A 14,514-nucleotide genomic window follows, 5' to 3' on the forward strand; every position below is an offset into this window, starting at 1 on the left:
TTTTCTTCTATGCTACAATCCCACTCTGCTAAGTATTTTAAGACATCTATTAACATATTTTTTTCATTAAAAATATGGTACTAAAATGAATGCATTATGGATAGTGAGTTTTTCAAATCAAATTAAACCAGTAAATATTTTCCAAAAACCCTTTAAGCACATTATGTTAAAACATTTTCTCTTTAACCTTTTACCATTGTTAGCTGAAACATTACTCATAAAACCTAAGTTTTTAAAACAAGTTACTACCTTTACAACCTAACTAAAAAAAAAACAAACCCCTTATTAGTTGTGTCATTACCTTTATTCCATGTAATATTTCAGTTAGCAGCTTGACTTGTTGATCTGAATACTTCATTTGGCTTTTCTGGTTAAAAGACAGCAATGTTTTCATTTTTGAAAAAACAAATGCATTTGGAAAGTAAAATATGCAGTACACTGAAGACACTTTTATGCTATTTTTACCTTGCTGAAAAACACATCAGCGCTGCAGTTATACCAGTTTCAGATAGATATGGTAAAAAAAAATTAGATGGGGTTAAATACATTAAAATAACTATTTTACCCTAAAATAGCTTAAGTGCACATTTCAATTCTTTTCCAGTTTGTTTTTCTTTCCATTGAATTAAAATCTTAATAGGCTTGCAGTTCCCAGGGTGTTCATGAATGGTAATATTTTTTAATCTTCAAAATTGCTAAGCAGGTAAATACAGACTCAACAGTAATATAGTGTAACACTAAATACACACACACACATGAATATCTATGTAACACCATATGAATATAAAACACTGCATACATATATATGTATATATACATGAATTAGGAAGAAAATTTCCTCTGTTACTGATTAATACATTGTTATTAAAAGAAACAAAACCCCATAAATCCTTCTCATTCTTATGCTACACTCAGGCTCTTCTGCACCTGACATTTCAAAAATACTCATTAACAGCCTCTTTACTGTTTGGAGTCCTATTCATACATAATAACAAGTTGAAAACTTTGAGACAGAATGATTTTATTGTCCTTTGTATTTCCTCTCTCTCTCATGTCACAGTAGGGATCTAAGTATATGTGCAGCTGCTGCACCTCACCTGCAAAAGAGGTGAGAGGGTTTTTTTTTTTTTCAATGTCTCTAAACTGTCACAGCCTTAAAAAAGAATTAATGGGGACAGTCTTCATTGCATGTTACACCATCAGAGGCAGAATAAGACAACTAAGTGCCTTGAAAGCAATGCAAAACTTAAGGTTGTAGTATTTATTCCAGTGGAGCTCACACAAATTGTAATAGTAACAGGTAATACAGTGCCAAGAGATCTGTAGCATCAGACAAGCATAAAAGAAGTCAGAACACACACAGTACCTCCAGGGGAATTCCCATAACCTCAGGAGAACATGCTAAATTTTTACTGAGCAGCTTAGTCTGAATAATAAAAGTTGAAGAGGGCCATAATCCTACAAAATCCCTTACTGAATGGAATTAGCTCATGTAATATTTAAAAAAAAACCCATAGCTGTCTCCTACATTGAGTCATACAGTGATTTTTTGTAATACAAAAGTGTTGTTTCAGAATAATGAAAATTTAGGTATCCAACCTACACACCAATTTAGCTATCAAACATATGGTTTGGCTTCTGCAGCTACACTTCGCCCCCCTCACTGAAAAGGAGCTGCAGCTTGGCACAGTTTATTTGTCTGCAGGTCAGCTTAGACGTACCAATACTATTCTAATACTGTTTTATGACAACTTAATTATGGTGATTATTCAAATATCTCACCTTCAGCCTTCTTACTTTGGCTGCAATGTGCACATTTACAGGTATAACCAAAAGCAGCAGTGCAACACCTGCCAGGACTGAGGGGCCAAGTTCCTTCCAGAGGAAGACGACAGCCACGATGATCTGAAAAGGTACTGACCACAACTGGTTCATGGTGACAGCCATCTCCAGGAGCTGGTGAGCATCTGCTGACATCAGGTTAACAATTTGCCCAGTTGTATAGTTTTGTCGTGAGGAATTTGCTAAAGTTAAGGCCTGCAACCGGAAAATACAGAGGTCACATTGCTAAGAGGACAATAACTGGAGCAAAGCTGAACTTGGTGAAACAGACTTGCAACTCTTTATAGCACCATGGCCAAAAGAGGGCTCAGAAAGCCTCAGCTTTGGCCTGGCTTAGAATCTCCCAGTGCAGGCACCAGCATCAACAGGCTTCACAGCAAGAACAGGTATCATTCCAGCGTGGCAGGCAGATACCACAAGTCCCCTGTGTCTCGGGACTGACACCCAGATAAACTCACACACACATGCTCTCACTCCCTGTTAATGCCTCACATTTTTCCACTGTCTCACCTCCAACTCCTGCATGCAACAAGACAGTGCTGCAGCAGCTCACTCCACCATCCACCCCATGTGTCAAATACAGCCCTGACCTGACATTCACTAATCAACTCTACTCAGAGAGAGGAAGAGGCTGTATCTCTACTCTGTGAGAAAACTTCCCAGAAGATATGTCTACTCCAGCTGAAGTCTCTATTCTCCTGCCTGATGCACTGACACACCTTGACATGTGACTTGAGAGAATTAACTCCTTTATTGAACTCATTTGCAAGTCACCAGTAAAATTCTGTGTACTGGTTCAGAAAATACCTGAGAAGTCCACGTCAAAAAATCAGTTTGATTCTTCAAAAAGAGACTGTATTTTAAATTAACGAAGACAGTAATTTAGTTCAGATTTTGGTTATTTCCTTCCTTAACTTATGCTTAATAGTTAAATACTGCAGTAAAAATACCCACATACCATGTTTATAACAAAACAAACTAAAGGTGCAGCCCTGAGAAACCAGCCTTATCTCAAATCCTTCGTAATAACAGGACAACAAATGTTTTTAAGTTTAGCAGATCAGACAACGTCTTTTTGCATCTGCATTTGCATCTCTTGTAGGTAACGCTCTGTATCTTATTAAATCAGCTAATGCTCAGTGGATTAAGCTACAGATAGATTTCCACAGTGGTGGAAACATCTGAAAACCAACGAAACTACTGGGTATTCAACTCAAAAGCAATTTCACTAAAATCAGGGGAAATTGTAACCTCGAAAGGAGACAGAGTGGCAAAGTTCACCTTCTCATATTCACTGCTACTATATAGCAACAACCATGATCATTTATACCTTTACTTTTTCCCAGACATCCAACCTAAACAGTTTGCTCATGTCATTCAGTAAATTTGGGAAATTAACTCTTAACCAAAACAGAATGCAGTTTCTACATCTATCTCCAATATCATGTCTGTACACGTGGCTGACAAAAAGTATGTAATTTCAGGATCAGAGTCTTACAACAGAAATGCTGCTGAAATTCCAAATTCTTATAAATAAACAACCATCAAAAAATAACCTCAGTCTGTTATCCTGTCACCAAGTGTATCGCATCCTGTGTTTTGATCGGCTGGTAAGCACACTGTCTTTGAATACTATGGGTATGTTTTAGGTTTTGTTTTGAAAGAGAGGTAGAAGAACACACGATTACCTTTTTGTATATCAGGCCAACAACTGCAGTCTTGACTTTGACTGCAGTAAGTATGTTGTTACGTTGGTACAACTGACGGAGAAGAGTTTGAGAGAGAACTACAAAAAACAGGGCAACAGCATAGCCACAACCCCTCCAACACGAGCTAGGCTGACTTTCACTGGCCATTATCATTGCTCTGAAAATGAAAGAAAATGAATTTTAAATTCTGCCCATTAAGTCAACAACCAACAGTAAAAAGAGTAAACTGAGATACTGGCAACTTGTTTAATTGAGGCTATTTTGGGTTCAGATATGGTGGAAGGTCACAACAAAATATGATAAGAATGGTAGGTTTTATCTGTGTTTTTCAATTTGTTAGCTTAGAAGCAATTCTCAAATATAAATCTAGACATGTGCTATTGCTAACTTCTCCGAAAATGGAGTATAAACAAAGAATAAAAGAAAATAATTTCATAAAAGGAAAAAAAAGAAAAAAATAATTAGATATTTGTACTTGGAAAGGTTGCGACTACCAAACATGAAAGTGAGATAGAAAAAAACTCTAGAGGAAAATTCTGATTTTTGTGTTACTAAAAGATTATTTTAAATAACCATCGACCATGATATCTTCAAACAGATTTTATAGTCAACCATTTTGTCCACGATTACACCGATTCAGGGTATAGTTTGAAGGTTAATGATAATTCCGTTCATTAAGTCTTTTCTTTATAAACATCCAAGTGTTTGATCAATTCTTAACACCTCTGTGGTAAGCACAATTTCTAAAAACCACTTGGTACCAATCTCACTGGAACTTCATGGTACAAACAATATGATAGTAGAATAATTGCAGTTTTCATTAAATGCTGAAGCTCTCTATATATTTATATATTTGAGGTTTTTTTAAAAGTAGAGGTGGAAAAACAATGACAAGAAAGCAGGAAGGTTTGGTATACTTGTAGTCCCTTGATTTTTTATTTATGCATACAAACTACTTACATACAATATTGTGGAACTTCTGTTGGTTTTGTCTCTTCTTCAGCTATAAAATTTCTGATGGTTTTGACCTTTCCCCCGTTAAATCATTTTTAGGTAATTATGGAGGGGGAAGATAAAATCTTTACACATCTAAGCTGTTGCTTAGTTTGGTTTTGATACTGGTAACCCTTTAACTTTATTATTACTGTTGCTCTTTGAAAATAAAGTAAAACACATGAAAAACTCACTTCATTATTTGTGGACTCATAAAAGCCAGAACGTCAGCTGCAACTTTCAGAAGTGCAGCATTAATGAATAAATATTTAAATGTTTGCCATAATGGCAAAATCAAAGACGGTTTATGGAAACTTGTTTTCTTCAATAGCATTCTTTGGATGTAAGAAGCCTGCAAGATTACAAAAACATATATAGAATTAAGACAAAAAATATTTTTGAACTTCACTCACATTACAATATAAAATACGTAATATTAAAGTGTCCATCTAACACCATAATAATGATAACAGGGGTTTTTTTCAGATTACTCAGATAATAAAAACAGTTTCTGAATTTAAAATTATCCTTATTGGCAAATACTTTTGAATGCTCCAGTAGAAAGGGTTTGGGGATTTATATCATCAGTGGAAAGAAGGGCAAATGCACAAATAGCTAAGAAAACACTGAGATGCAGTAAGATGAGACTCTGCAGGACTCATCAGTAAAAAAGCAAAAGCCACACTCTTACTGGACTTACAGGTGAGGTCCTCATCATGGATAAACTTCCTAACATTACAGAGTTTGGAACTACACTGGAACTGCCTTGGAACTACAACAACAAAATAGTAACTGTGACTGAAACTGTCAAGGATTTACATAATAATGTAAATATCTGTAAAACTCAATATTGTTGAAATTAAAGAAAACTGAAGCCTGGTTTGTGTGTTCTGTAAGCCAGTGTCTAGAAATAAACAAGCTGCTCATAGACTCTTCTGCTATCTGAAATACAGATGCAAAGATAAGACATAGGGAAACAGAGAAGTTCAGAGAGAAAGGAGTTGGACAGTTTGGTAATACAGGAATTCATCAACAAATAAAAGTCACTGTACATTCCAGTCACAGTAGATTCCTCATCACTTGAAATGTTGAAATGTAACAGGATATCATTCTGAGGTAGGTTTGAAAATTCTACAGCCACACTAGAGATCATTGATCCCAACACCGAGGGGCCTCTGTGCCCTACAAAATGTAGGCTGTTCAATAAACAAGATTTTTGAAATCTTCTCCAGCTTCCAGACTCCTTAACTTTGGAAAAAGATACTGCCTATTGTCAGAATTATAGGTACCATTAATCCTGTGGTAGACTTCTGGATTTCTTTTCTCCATTGCTTTTCAAACTTAGGACACACACTGTATGGGGAATCACTTTCATTGACTTCAAACAGGTCCTCCCTTTCCAATGGCTTCTTGTAGCCTGTAGATATCACTCTGAAAGAAAGCAATTAATTTATATAGCTTGAAATACAACAGACAAAACAAGCAGAACTAATAATTCAAAAAGATAATTATATAATTTTGTGTATATAAATAAACTCTATAATTAAAATACTATATGTAATCCTATAATAGCCACAGGCTAAATAGTGGAACATATTTACAGTTACCTTCAATACACTGAAATTCATCTGAACTAAGGAGAACCCAAGCAGATTGTCACATCTGAACCTTTGTACCTCAGAATCTGTCTACATTTCTGATCCTGTATTTCTTTACAGAAAAATATACTACTTCATAAGCAGACATGTGTAGTATCATTCTCCACCTACTATTCTGATCTGGAATGAAATGCCATTTCTATCACAGGAGTGAGTCATCACTGAATTCCAGGATCCTTTAGGTTGGAAAAAACCCTAAGATGATCTTCACAGTCAACCTAACAGCACCAAGTCTACCATTAAAGGATATCTCTAAGTGCCACGTCTACACATCTTTTGAATACCTCCAGGGATGGTGACTCTTGCTGTGACTCCTCTTTAAGCAAGATAACAACATTAAACTACTGAGTTTCAGCACAAGTACAATGGAAGTTTCCTTACAGCAGACCTTCAGCTGCTGAAATTTTATTTTAACAAAGTGCTCTTAATCACTTAAGTGTCAACAAAAACTAAAAGTTGTCTTAAGAATGTCAGTGGCAGCTCTCATGCTTTCCAGCTGGTGAGGATCTCCCTCTCTGAAGGCTGCAACACAAGCAGTGTCCATCTCCTCATGTGTGCCCTCCCAGTGTGCATCATTCCTGTGCCCCTCCGTGCCAGTGCTGGCCTTGGGGCTACTGTGTGGGCTACTGTGCTTACCACAGGACACAAAACAAGACTCAGAAATGCTTTTTTGGAGGTTGAGAAATTGTGGTGGGGGTGGACCTCACTAACCCCAGGGGCCACGCAAACATCTACTGAAGATGTAACCTTAATACAAAGTGAATTTGCCTTAAGCATGATAAATTAAGGCAAAAATTAACACAGTCTCCCACTAAAAGAACCAGCTTTTGAGACAGGTGAGGGAAGCAGACTAATTGGTACTCGAGTGGGAACTGTTGTTCAAGAATTCTGCATAATGCATCTCAATTCTAAAACTCGTTACTGCCAGAGGATAAACAGACCTACTAAACCATAACCTTCAGATTGCCTGATTTCTAAAGAAACATAATATAGGATCACAGGTTTATTATGCAACAATAAATCTGAGACTTCCTCATTTTGATTGCAAGCACTTAAGGTGAGAACATATGAGCCATAATTTATCCTATTCAAGAGGGAACATATCTAATGTTCACAATATGAATTTAACTGCAACTAGATACTTTATAGCTAAATAACTAAAATCCTTTTTTAGTATTTTTTTTCCTTCTCTTCCTTTCTTAAACATTGTGAAATTGGTTAAAATATACAAAGGACAGCCTAGCTTGAAAATTTGGGCAAACACTGTAATATAAAGAACACATAAATGTCATATAGAAGCACTCAGTAAGCTGCACAACTTCTTAGAAAAACTGAAAATTTGTATTTATGGTGTAGTATGTAAGAATTGGTGAAAAACAAAGGTGAACTGCTATAACTTCCACAAGGCCAGAGTTCAAGTGAATACTCTGAATCCTTGAAACAATCTGATGTTTTGTCTCATCTTATTAACAGCAAATATAATTTTCAGTTTTTCCTTAAAATTATGAATGTTGAATAAAGCAAGAAATATGTTTTTTCCCACTTTTAGATTTTTGAAGTGTGTATGTCTGACTCAAGTCATTTTCCAAGAAAAAAAATGTTAAAAATTAGTAACAGTCACAAAACATAACACACGAAATTGTTTGAAATAACACTCAAAATATTAAGTGACAGGAAGCTGCGTGATTTGATAGAGTTGAGCTTTCAGTTCCTATTTTTTGGTAGAAAATTTCCCAAGAAGCAGAGAGACTTCCTATTCTATGTGAGCAGGTGAGCTACAGTTATAACTTACAACCTGCCATAAAAGAGGGAGGAAAATGAGCATGAAACTGGCTACTTGGAAAACACCTTACGTGCACTACTGAATATTTGTTTCTGGAGATCTAGATAGTTGTATCACCACATGGAGTATAAAAGGAAATCTTATTTGTATACTGCCATACTTTACACAGACAGGTAATAAATAAAAAAGGATAACAAATAAAGAAGGATAGCTTAATCTGGCCATTTATATCCCATTGTCTAAAAGTATTATCTGTTGTGACAAGAACAATGCGCTTAGTTTTCAAAATATGTTTTAAATAATGCCATTAGATAATGTATAAAATGACTGTTACTATGTATAAACAATATAGATTTGAATACAACCTCTACATGTTGTCAACTTTGATTTTTGCACAAAAATCTAACAGCAATCTCGGGCTCAAGACAGAATGATATTGTGGAAAGTAAGGGCACAGTCTTCAATTGTCTGAGCATCAATGAACAGCAACAAGCAGTTTATTAAATTCTCACCTGTCAAACCAGGAATATGTTAATTTACTGAAGAAAAAAGCATTCTCTTCAGTGTTGTATTTCTGTTTAAAAAAAGAACATGGGAAAAAGTATCAATGATGCTTGAAAGAATGAAGAAAAAGTTGGGTTTTTTTAAGTCTTTACTAAACACGTAGTTTTCAGAAGATATTTAATTCCAACCTATAATAAGGCCTGTACATACACTTTTTTTGCCTGTCCCCTTCTTGCACCAATACACTCTAACACAAGGTATGAAGACATCTACAGTCTCACGAATTAACACAAATTAACTGGCTGTAAGAGGATATTAGCCACCACTTTAGCTTGATCTCATACATATCCTAGAGTAACATCACACTAACAGTAAAGCACAGGAGCTGGACTTGATGATCCTTATGGGTCCCTTCCAACTTGATGATCCTTATGGGTCTCTTCCAACCTGACACGTTGTTCCATCCCACGTGTGAAACAAGCAAACCTTCCCTAAATCTTGATGGTTAAAATCCTGTGGGTTTTTTTTTCCCCCATTTGAAAACATAGCTATTAATAGCTATCAACTGCTAAAACCTAAAGGACAGCAGGCTCCTTTCAGACCCTAAGAGATGACTCACTGCTAACGTACCCATAAACGAGAAGAGTATGAGTCTTGTGCACTGCTGCCAATTTCATAGTGAGCTGGAGATTAAGTGTAACAAAGGCAAGCAAATACGAACTCTCCCGTATTTCCTGAGTAATGTTTATCCACACCCAGGAATGACTCCAGCACACCCAGGCAGTAAATTCTGTCCCTCGGCAATTACCCCCTTAAACAATTCCTGACCAAGGACGCAGGTGCAGCCCTTTCGGGCAGGTGCCGTGGGACGCCCACCGACACAACTGGGAGCTGCCCGGGGCTCCTCCGGCGCTTTCCACAAAAATTCTTCTTGTGCTTTCAGTAAAGAGCCGAATGATTACACGATAACCCGAGAAAAAAAAAAAAAAAAAAGCACGCCACAACGAGTCTCCCTCCGACAAACACGAATCTGCTGGTTTCGGTTTGCACGGAGTGTTTACACAGTGCAAGCCCCGGTCACAAGCATTCCCTGCTTAAATCCTGCGCCTGTTCCCATCTGCGGCAGAGCTCCATCCAAAGGACACACCCCCCGGGACGCATCAGCTGCGTTTTCTGGGCACAGCCCCGGCAGGAATCCCACCCAAGATCCCAGCGGGTTGGAAGCGGGAGGCGGTGGCCGCTCGGGGTCCCCCGCAGCGCCGAGAACCCCCTTCCCGCCTGGATCCCCATCCCCGCCTGGACCCCGCGCCAGCCCCGTCACCTCCGTGCCCGTGGGGCTCAGCCGCTCGTAGGAGACGCCCCGCTTCCCTCGGGAGGCTGCCATGGCTCCCACAGCCGCCCTGGATCTGACAGCAGCAGCCCCACCCGCCGGAGGAGAAAAGGAGAGAGCGGGGAGGGCGTGGCTGCCGCTGGCTCGGCATCAGCATCAGCATCATCCAGTCCCGCCGCCGGGATTCCAGCCCAAGCGTCTTATCATTGAACGCATAAACCCTCTCCTTACTGGGCCCTGGTGACCTCTGACAGTACCCGAGGGAATGGTATGGAGCTGTGTCAGCGGAGGTTTAGGCTGGATACTAGGAAAAGGTTCTGCGCCAAGAGGATGGTTGAGCACTGGAACAGGGAAGTGGTCACAGCACCAAGCCTGGCAGAGTTAAAGGAGCGTTTGGACAACGCTCTCGGGCACAGGGTGGGATTCTGTTGTCCTGTACAGGGCCAGGAGCTGGACTCAATAATCCTGATGGGTCCCTTCCAACTCAGCATATTCTATGATTCTATGCATAACACATTTCAAAAACAATATGAACCTTTAACATTCCTTTTTGAATAAACTTTCAAAGATGAACATTTCCCTCAAATAAAAATAGAAAACAAAAAGGATGAATCCAGTTATCCAGTATTAGTGTGTCTTTTTCTAGGCTTAGCACTCCTTGTGGTTTTGACCATCCTCTTTTTGTCTCCTTTTGTTATCTTCAGTACTAATGTCATTGTCACAATTTAGCCATTTTCTCATTCTTTCAGAGTGTCTTTCATTGAACAGGTGCACTTCACATTCACTTGAATGTGGAAGGGCCAATTCAGGGGGAATCTGTGAAGTCTTAACATTTGCAGCTTGATTCTGATATGGGGAAGAGGATAAATTGGAAGGCATTCGTTGAGTCATCTGATAATAAATAAATTGTTGACTCAATGGACTCTGTACTGTGTGCTGTTGTGCTAAAAAAGGTGCATCTAGAGAAATAGAAACTTGAGTTGTTAACTCTGTGAAGAGGAAGTTCTGAAGAGTTTAATTTAATACATTAAGGCTAATACAATTAAAAGACTGACAAACTATAAAATAGCACAGAATGTTTGCAAATAAAACTGATCTATTTTATTACAACTGGCATAGTTGGAAAAAGGAGACAATTTTTTCATGGCAAAGTTAGAACAGAGACATAATCTGATTTAGGATTAAACTGCCAGTTATTCCTTGTGTAAGGTAACCAAAGGTAGACTCATCTCCTCGGATGAGTCAGATTGACAGAGAGATAGACAACAGGTTAGCAAAGGCATATAGTGCCTTCAGAAAGATTCATAAAAGAGTATGGTGTAATAAACACTTGAAAAAAAGTACAAAGATCAGTGTTTACAGAGCCATAGTGCTGTCTACTCTTTTATATGGGTCTGAATCATGGGTCATCTACCGCCACCACCTGCGTCTCCTAGAACGCTTCCATCAACTCTGCCTCCGTACAATCCTAAACATCCACTGGTCAGATTATGTGACCAATACATCTGCTCTTGAACAAGCAGCAGTCACAAGCATTGAGGCCATGTTACCGAGAACACAGCTGCGATGGGCAGGGCACGTCTCCAGGATGAAGGACCACCACCTCCCTAAGATCTTGCTTTATGGTGAACTTGCCACCGACTGCCGCAAGAGAGGAGCCCCAAAGAGGAGATACAAGGACTCCCTGAAACAACATCTCAACCTTGGCCATATTGATCATCATAACTGCTCTACTCTGGCCTCAAATCGGGAGACCTGGAGACACACCATCTATAATGCTGCTGATGCTTTTGAGAAAGCACGCAGGATCACCCTTGAGGAGAAAAGACAATGCAGAAAGAATCGTGCCTTGCAGAATTTACCACCTAAGGAGTCTTTCTGCTGTGCCTTTTGCAATCAGACATGCTTGTCTCATATTGGCCTTTTTAGCCACCAGCGTGCTTGTGACAAACGTGGGTAGAGACCTTTCCCAAATCTTCGTTCGCGAAGCCCAGCCATGATGAAGGGAACCAAACATGGCATTCCTTTCATTTCTTCATCTATGTATTGTATAAGCATATTTAACTTCAGTGCCTATAGTTAGTGCAAAGGCATGCATATCTGCAAGTTTTTTAAACCTCGTTTAACCAATTTTAAAGTCAATGTGGAGCAAGGCGTTCCAATAAGGTATAGTGTTTTTATAGGTTTGAACTTGGAACAACACAGCAGGTGGCCAGCTTATTCCTATAGTCCGTAGGGTACCAAATGCACACAACATACATAGTCCAAATATAGAAATAGGTCAGAAAAGAGCGATGTGTGAGTGGGTGTGAGCCCTGTGGGAGGACTTCAACATTTTAAGGCACTCTATTCAATTTTACATTTCAGGGTTTCTCTTGCTGACAGGAGGAAAATGTTGTTGTTGTCAGGCCTAGCAGAGGAAGCGTGAATTACACAGAAACACAGCCCTGGGAAGAAGTGTGTGTGCCACGGGGTATTTCCTTCTCCTCCAAGTGAAACTGAAAGCAAGCAGTGGAGAACTAGCAGAAAACCACAAAACCACGTGAAAACGGGGCTGGGAAACTGTGCTTCCCACAGTGCCACCCTAGGGAGCAGGCGGGTGCTGCAGCTGCTGGAGTACGGATGGGTGGCAGATGCTTCCGAAACCTTTAGAGCCCTGAAGTGTTTCAGTCATCAGCATGGTAAAGCATTATGATTGTTACTAATAAAATACACATGTACAGTGTTGGATGTTGTACATTTCTCAATAATTAAAAATTACTGGAATGTGATTTCTCTCCTTAAAGCTGAAGTTACACCTGCCTTATAAGCCACGGCTGCATGCTAGTGGGTTACAAACAGGTTTCAAGCACATGGACACATTTAACATTCATTATATATTTTTAAGTGTTATTTTACAAAGGAGTGCATTTTCAGTAGTCCTCCTGATGACAACAATGTGAAAAATAATTATTAAATAATTTATTTTCCAAAGTGTAGATGGCGTCTTTTGCCTTGGTGCCCATATTTTCTGATGGATGATTAGTTACCAACTTGTCAAGTCTATTTAGAAAGGGATTATCAATTCACAGGAATAACAAGCCTCAGTGTAGAGTAAGTGATGAGTTTTACATTTCTTCCACCACGTCATAGTTTTTCTGTTTGTAGTCCTTAGACAACTTATTTTCACAGTTAAACATACGGCATTCCAAAAGATGGGTATGATTTCCTCTTACCCGAAAGGGAGCAGCTCTCCTAAGCTAGTGGTTAGTGAAGAATTTTTCTGTAGAAGTGACTTGAGTCGTAAGAGAAATGAGAGTGGAATTTCCCAAGACTATGAAATCCTTGGGTGTAGAGAGAAGATTAGAAGGGGAAATACTATTTGCATGTGACCACAGATCAGCATATCAAGGTTTGTGTAAGAATTCGATCTTAATCTTGAAAACCACACAGTACTGTTTTTAGCTGTTATTTTATCAAAAACTTTTGGGGGCCATTCTCTTACCTGTAAGTCATAGCAATCTTGGACTGTAATAAAATAAAGTTTTTATTAATTTTTTTAAATTTTTTTTTATTTTCTTTTTTCATTTTGAGTACTTACTAGCTATATTGTTCTAAGTGATACATAGTGTCAGGAGGGCTGTGCTTTTATAGTAATAGTTTGACAAAGTGCCAGAGATCTGAGACAAAGAGGAAATACAAATGAATTACAGGAGTGGTGGACTTTACTCCAAATAAAGTGACGCATTTGAGAAATTAAAACAAAACTTTAATAAGAGATCACTTGTTGAGCTGAGTGGATTTTCATACCAGCAGATATGCTGCATCTTTTTCTCCTTGTGGCTGCATTCAAAGCAGGAAAGCCCTTGAAGAGACCCCCTAAAGGCTGTGCACTGCAGAGGCTTGTGCAGCACAGCTCTGCTGAGCTGCTCAGATTCATAAAGCCAGCTGGAGAGACTGATCACTCAAAATTAAGTAATGAAACACACATACACACCCACACCCTTAACTGTTGTGGAAGGAAAAGAAGTGGATCCAGACCCTATGTTTAGAAGCGCTGTGAAGGAGACACTTCGCAAAAAAACCTCCACATTTCTAGGATGTATTTGCCCCGTATTTGAATGGTTATGGTATGTTTTCCTTTCTCCTGCACTGGAAATAATTAGGGCCAGATAATTAGAGCATCCAGCTTTTGCATACGAATAACGCAGACTTCGTCTGCCTCTTTGCCTCACCACAAACTTCAAAAAACTGTAGTCTGGCCCCTTGTATCTACCAAGGAAATTGATTTGTAAATAAATGAGCTTCACAAAAATAAATATTTATTCATCTGTTTTATTGCTGGGATACAGAGGGATTGAAGTTAAATGACAGCCAAAACACACAGAAAATCAGTGTCTGGGTGAGACTTGTGGGACTCCATCTCTCTTCCAGAGAGGCTTTCACAGACCTTCTCTGAAGTTAGGTTAGAGAATGAATCTGTGGAAAAATCTCAGAAGACAATTTTGTGCAAAATTAATCCAAGGAGATACAGTTCTCAGAATTATTTTCAAGTTCTTATGAAAAAATGCTTCTGTCACCAGAATGACTTTTTGTTCTAAGTCCCTTTTGCCCATCTCAGTGCCCCTAATCGCAGTTCAGCGACACACTTAAAAAAAGAGACACAGTGGGTCTCTAATGTGATGCATCACTGGTTACTCTATTTCCTAAATTCCA

The 14,514-nt window shown here is 38.7% G+C and overlaps 1 protein-coding gene across 1 annotated transcript in view; it reads right to left on the minus strand.

Moving 5' to 3' along the window:
- The window catches only part of LOC127467527 (multidrug resistance-associated protein 1-like), a 32,508-nt gene extending 22,384 nt beyond the window's left edge, over positions 1-10,124 (minus strand). The window contains exons 1-7 of the mRNA XM_051779582.1: positions 9,811-10,124; positions 8,498-8,559; positions 5,834-5,975; positions 4,739-4,896; positions 3,531-3,708; positions 1,783-2,037; positions 302-367 (exon numbers count right to left, since the gene is read on the minus strand). Coding sequence (XP_051635542.1) covers positions 302-367; positions 1,783-2,037; positions 3,531-3,708; positions 4,739-4,896; positions 5,834-5,975; positions 8,498-8,559; positions 9,811-9,873 — 924 coding nt within the window. The 5' untranslated portion in view covers positions 9,874-10,124. The remainder of the gene's footprint in view (positions 1-301; positions 368-1,782; positions 2,038-3,530; positions 3,709-4,738; positions 4,897-5,833; positions 5,976-8,497; positions 8,560-9,810) is intronic.
- Positions 10,125-14,514: the final 4,390 nt, after the last annotated feature.

Source organism: Manacus candei, unplaced genomic scaffold (assembly GCF_025592945.1).
Source record: "Manacus candei isolate 608988 ecotype Guabito, Panama unplaced genomic scaffold, ASM2559294v1 h1tg000014l, whole genome shotgun sequence".
NCBI classification, from domain to species: Eukaryota; Metazoa; Chordata; class Aves; order Passeriformes; family Pipridae; genus Manacus; species Manacus candei.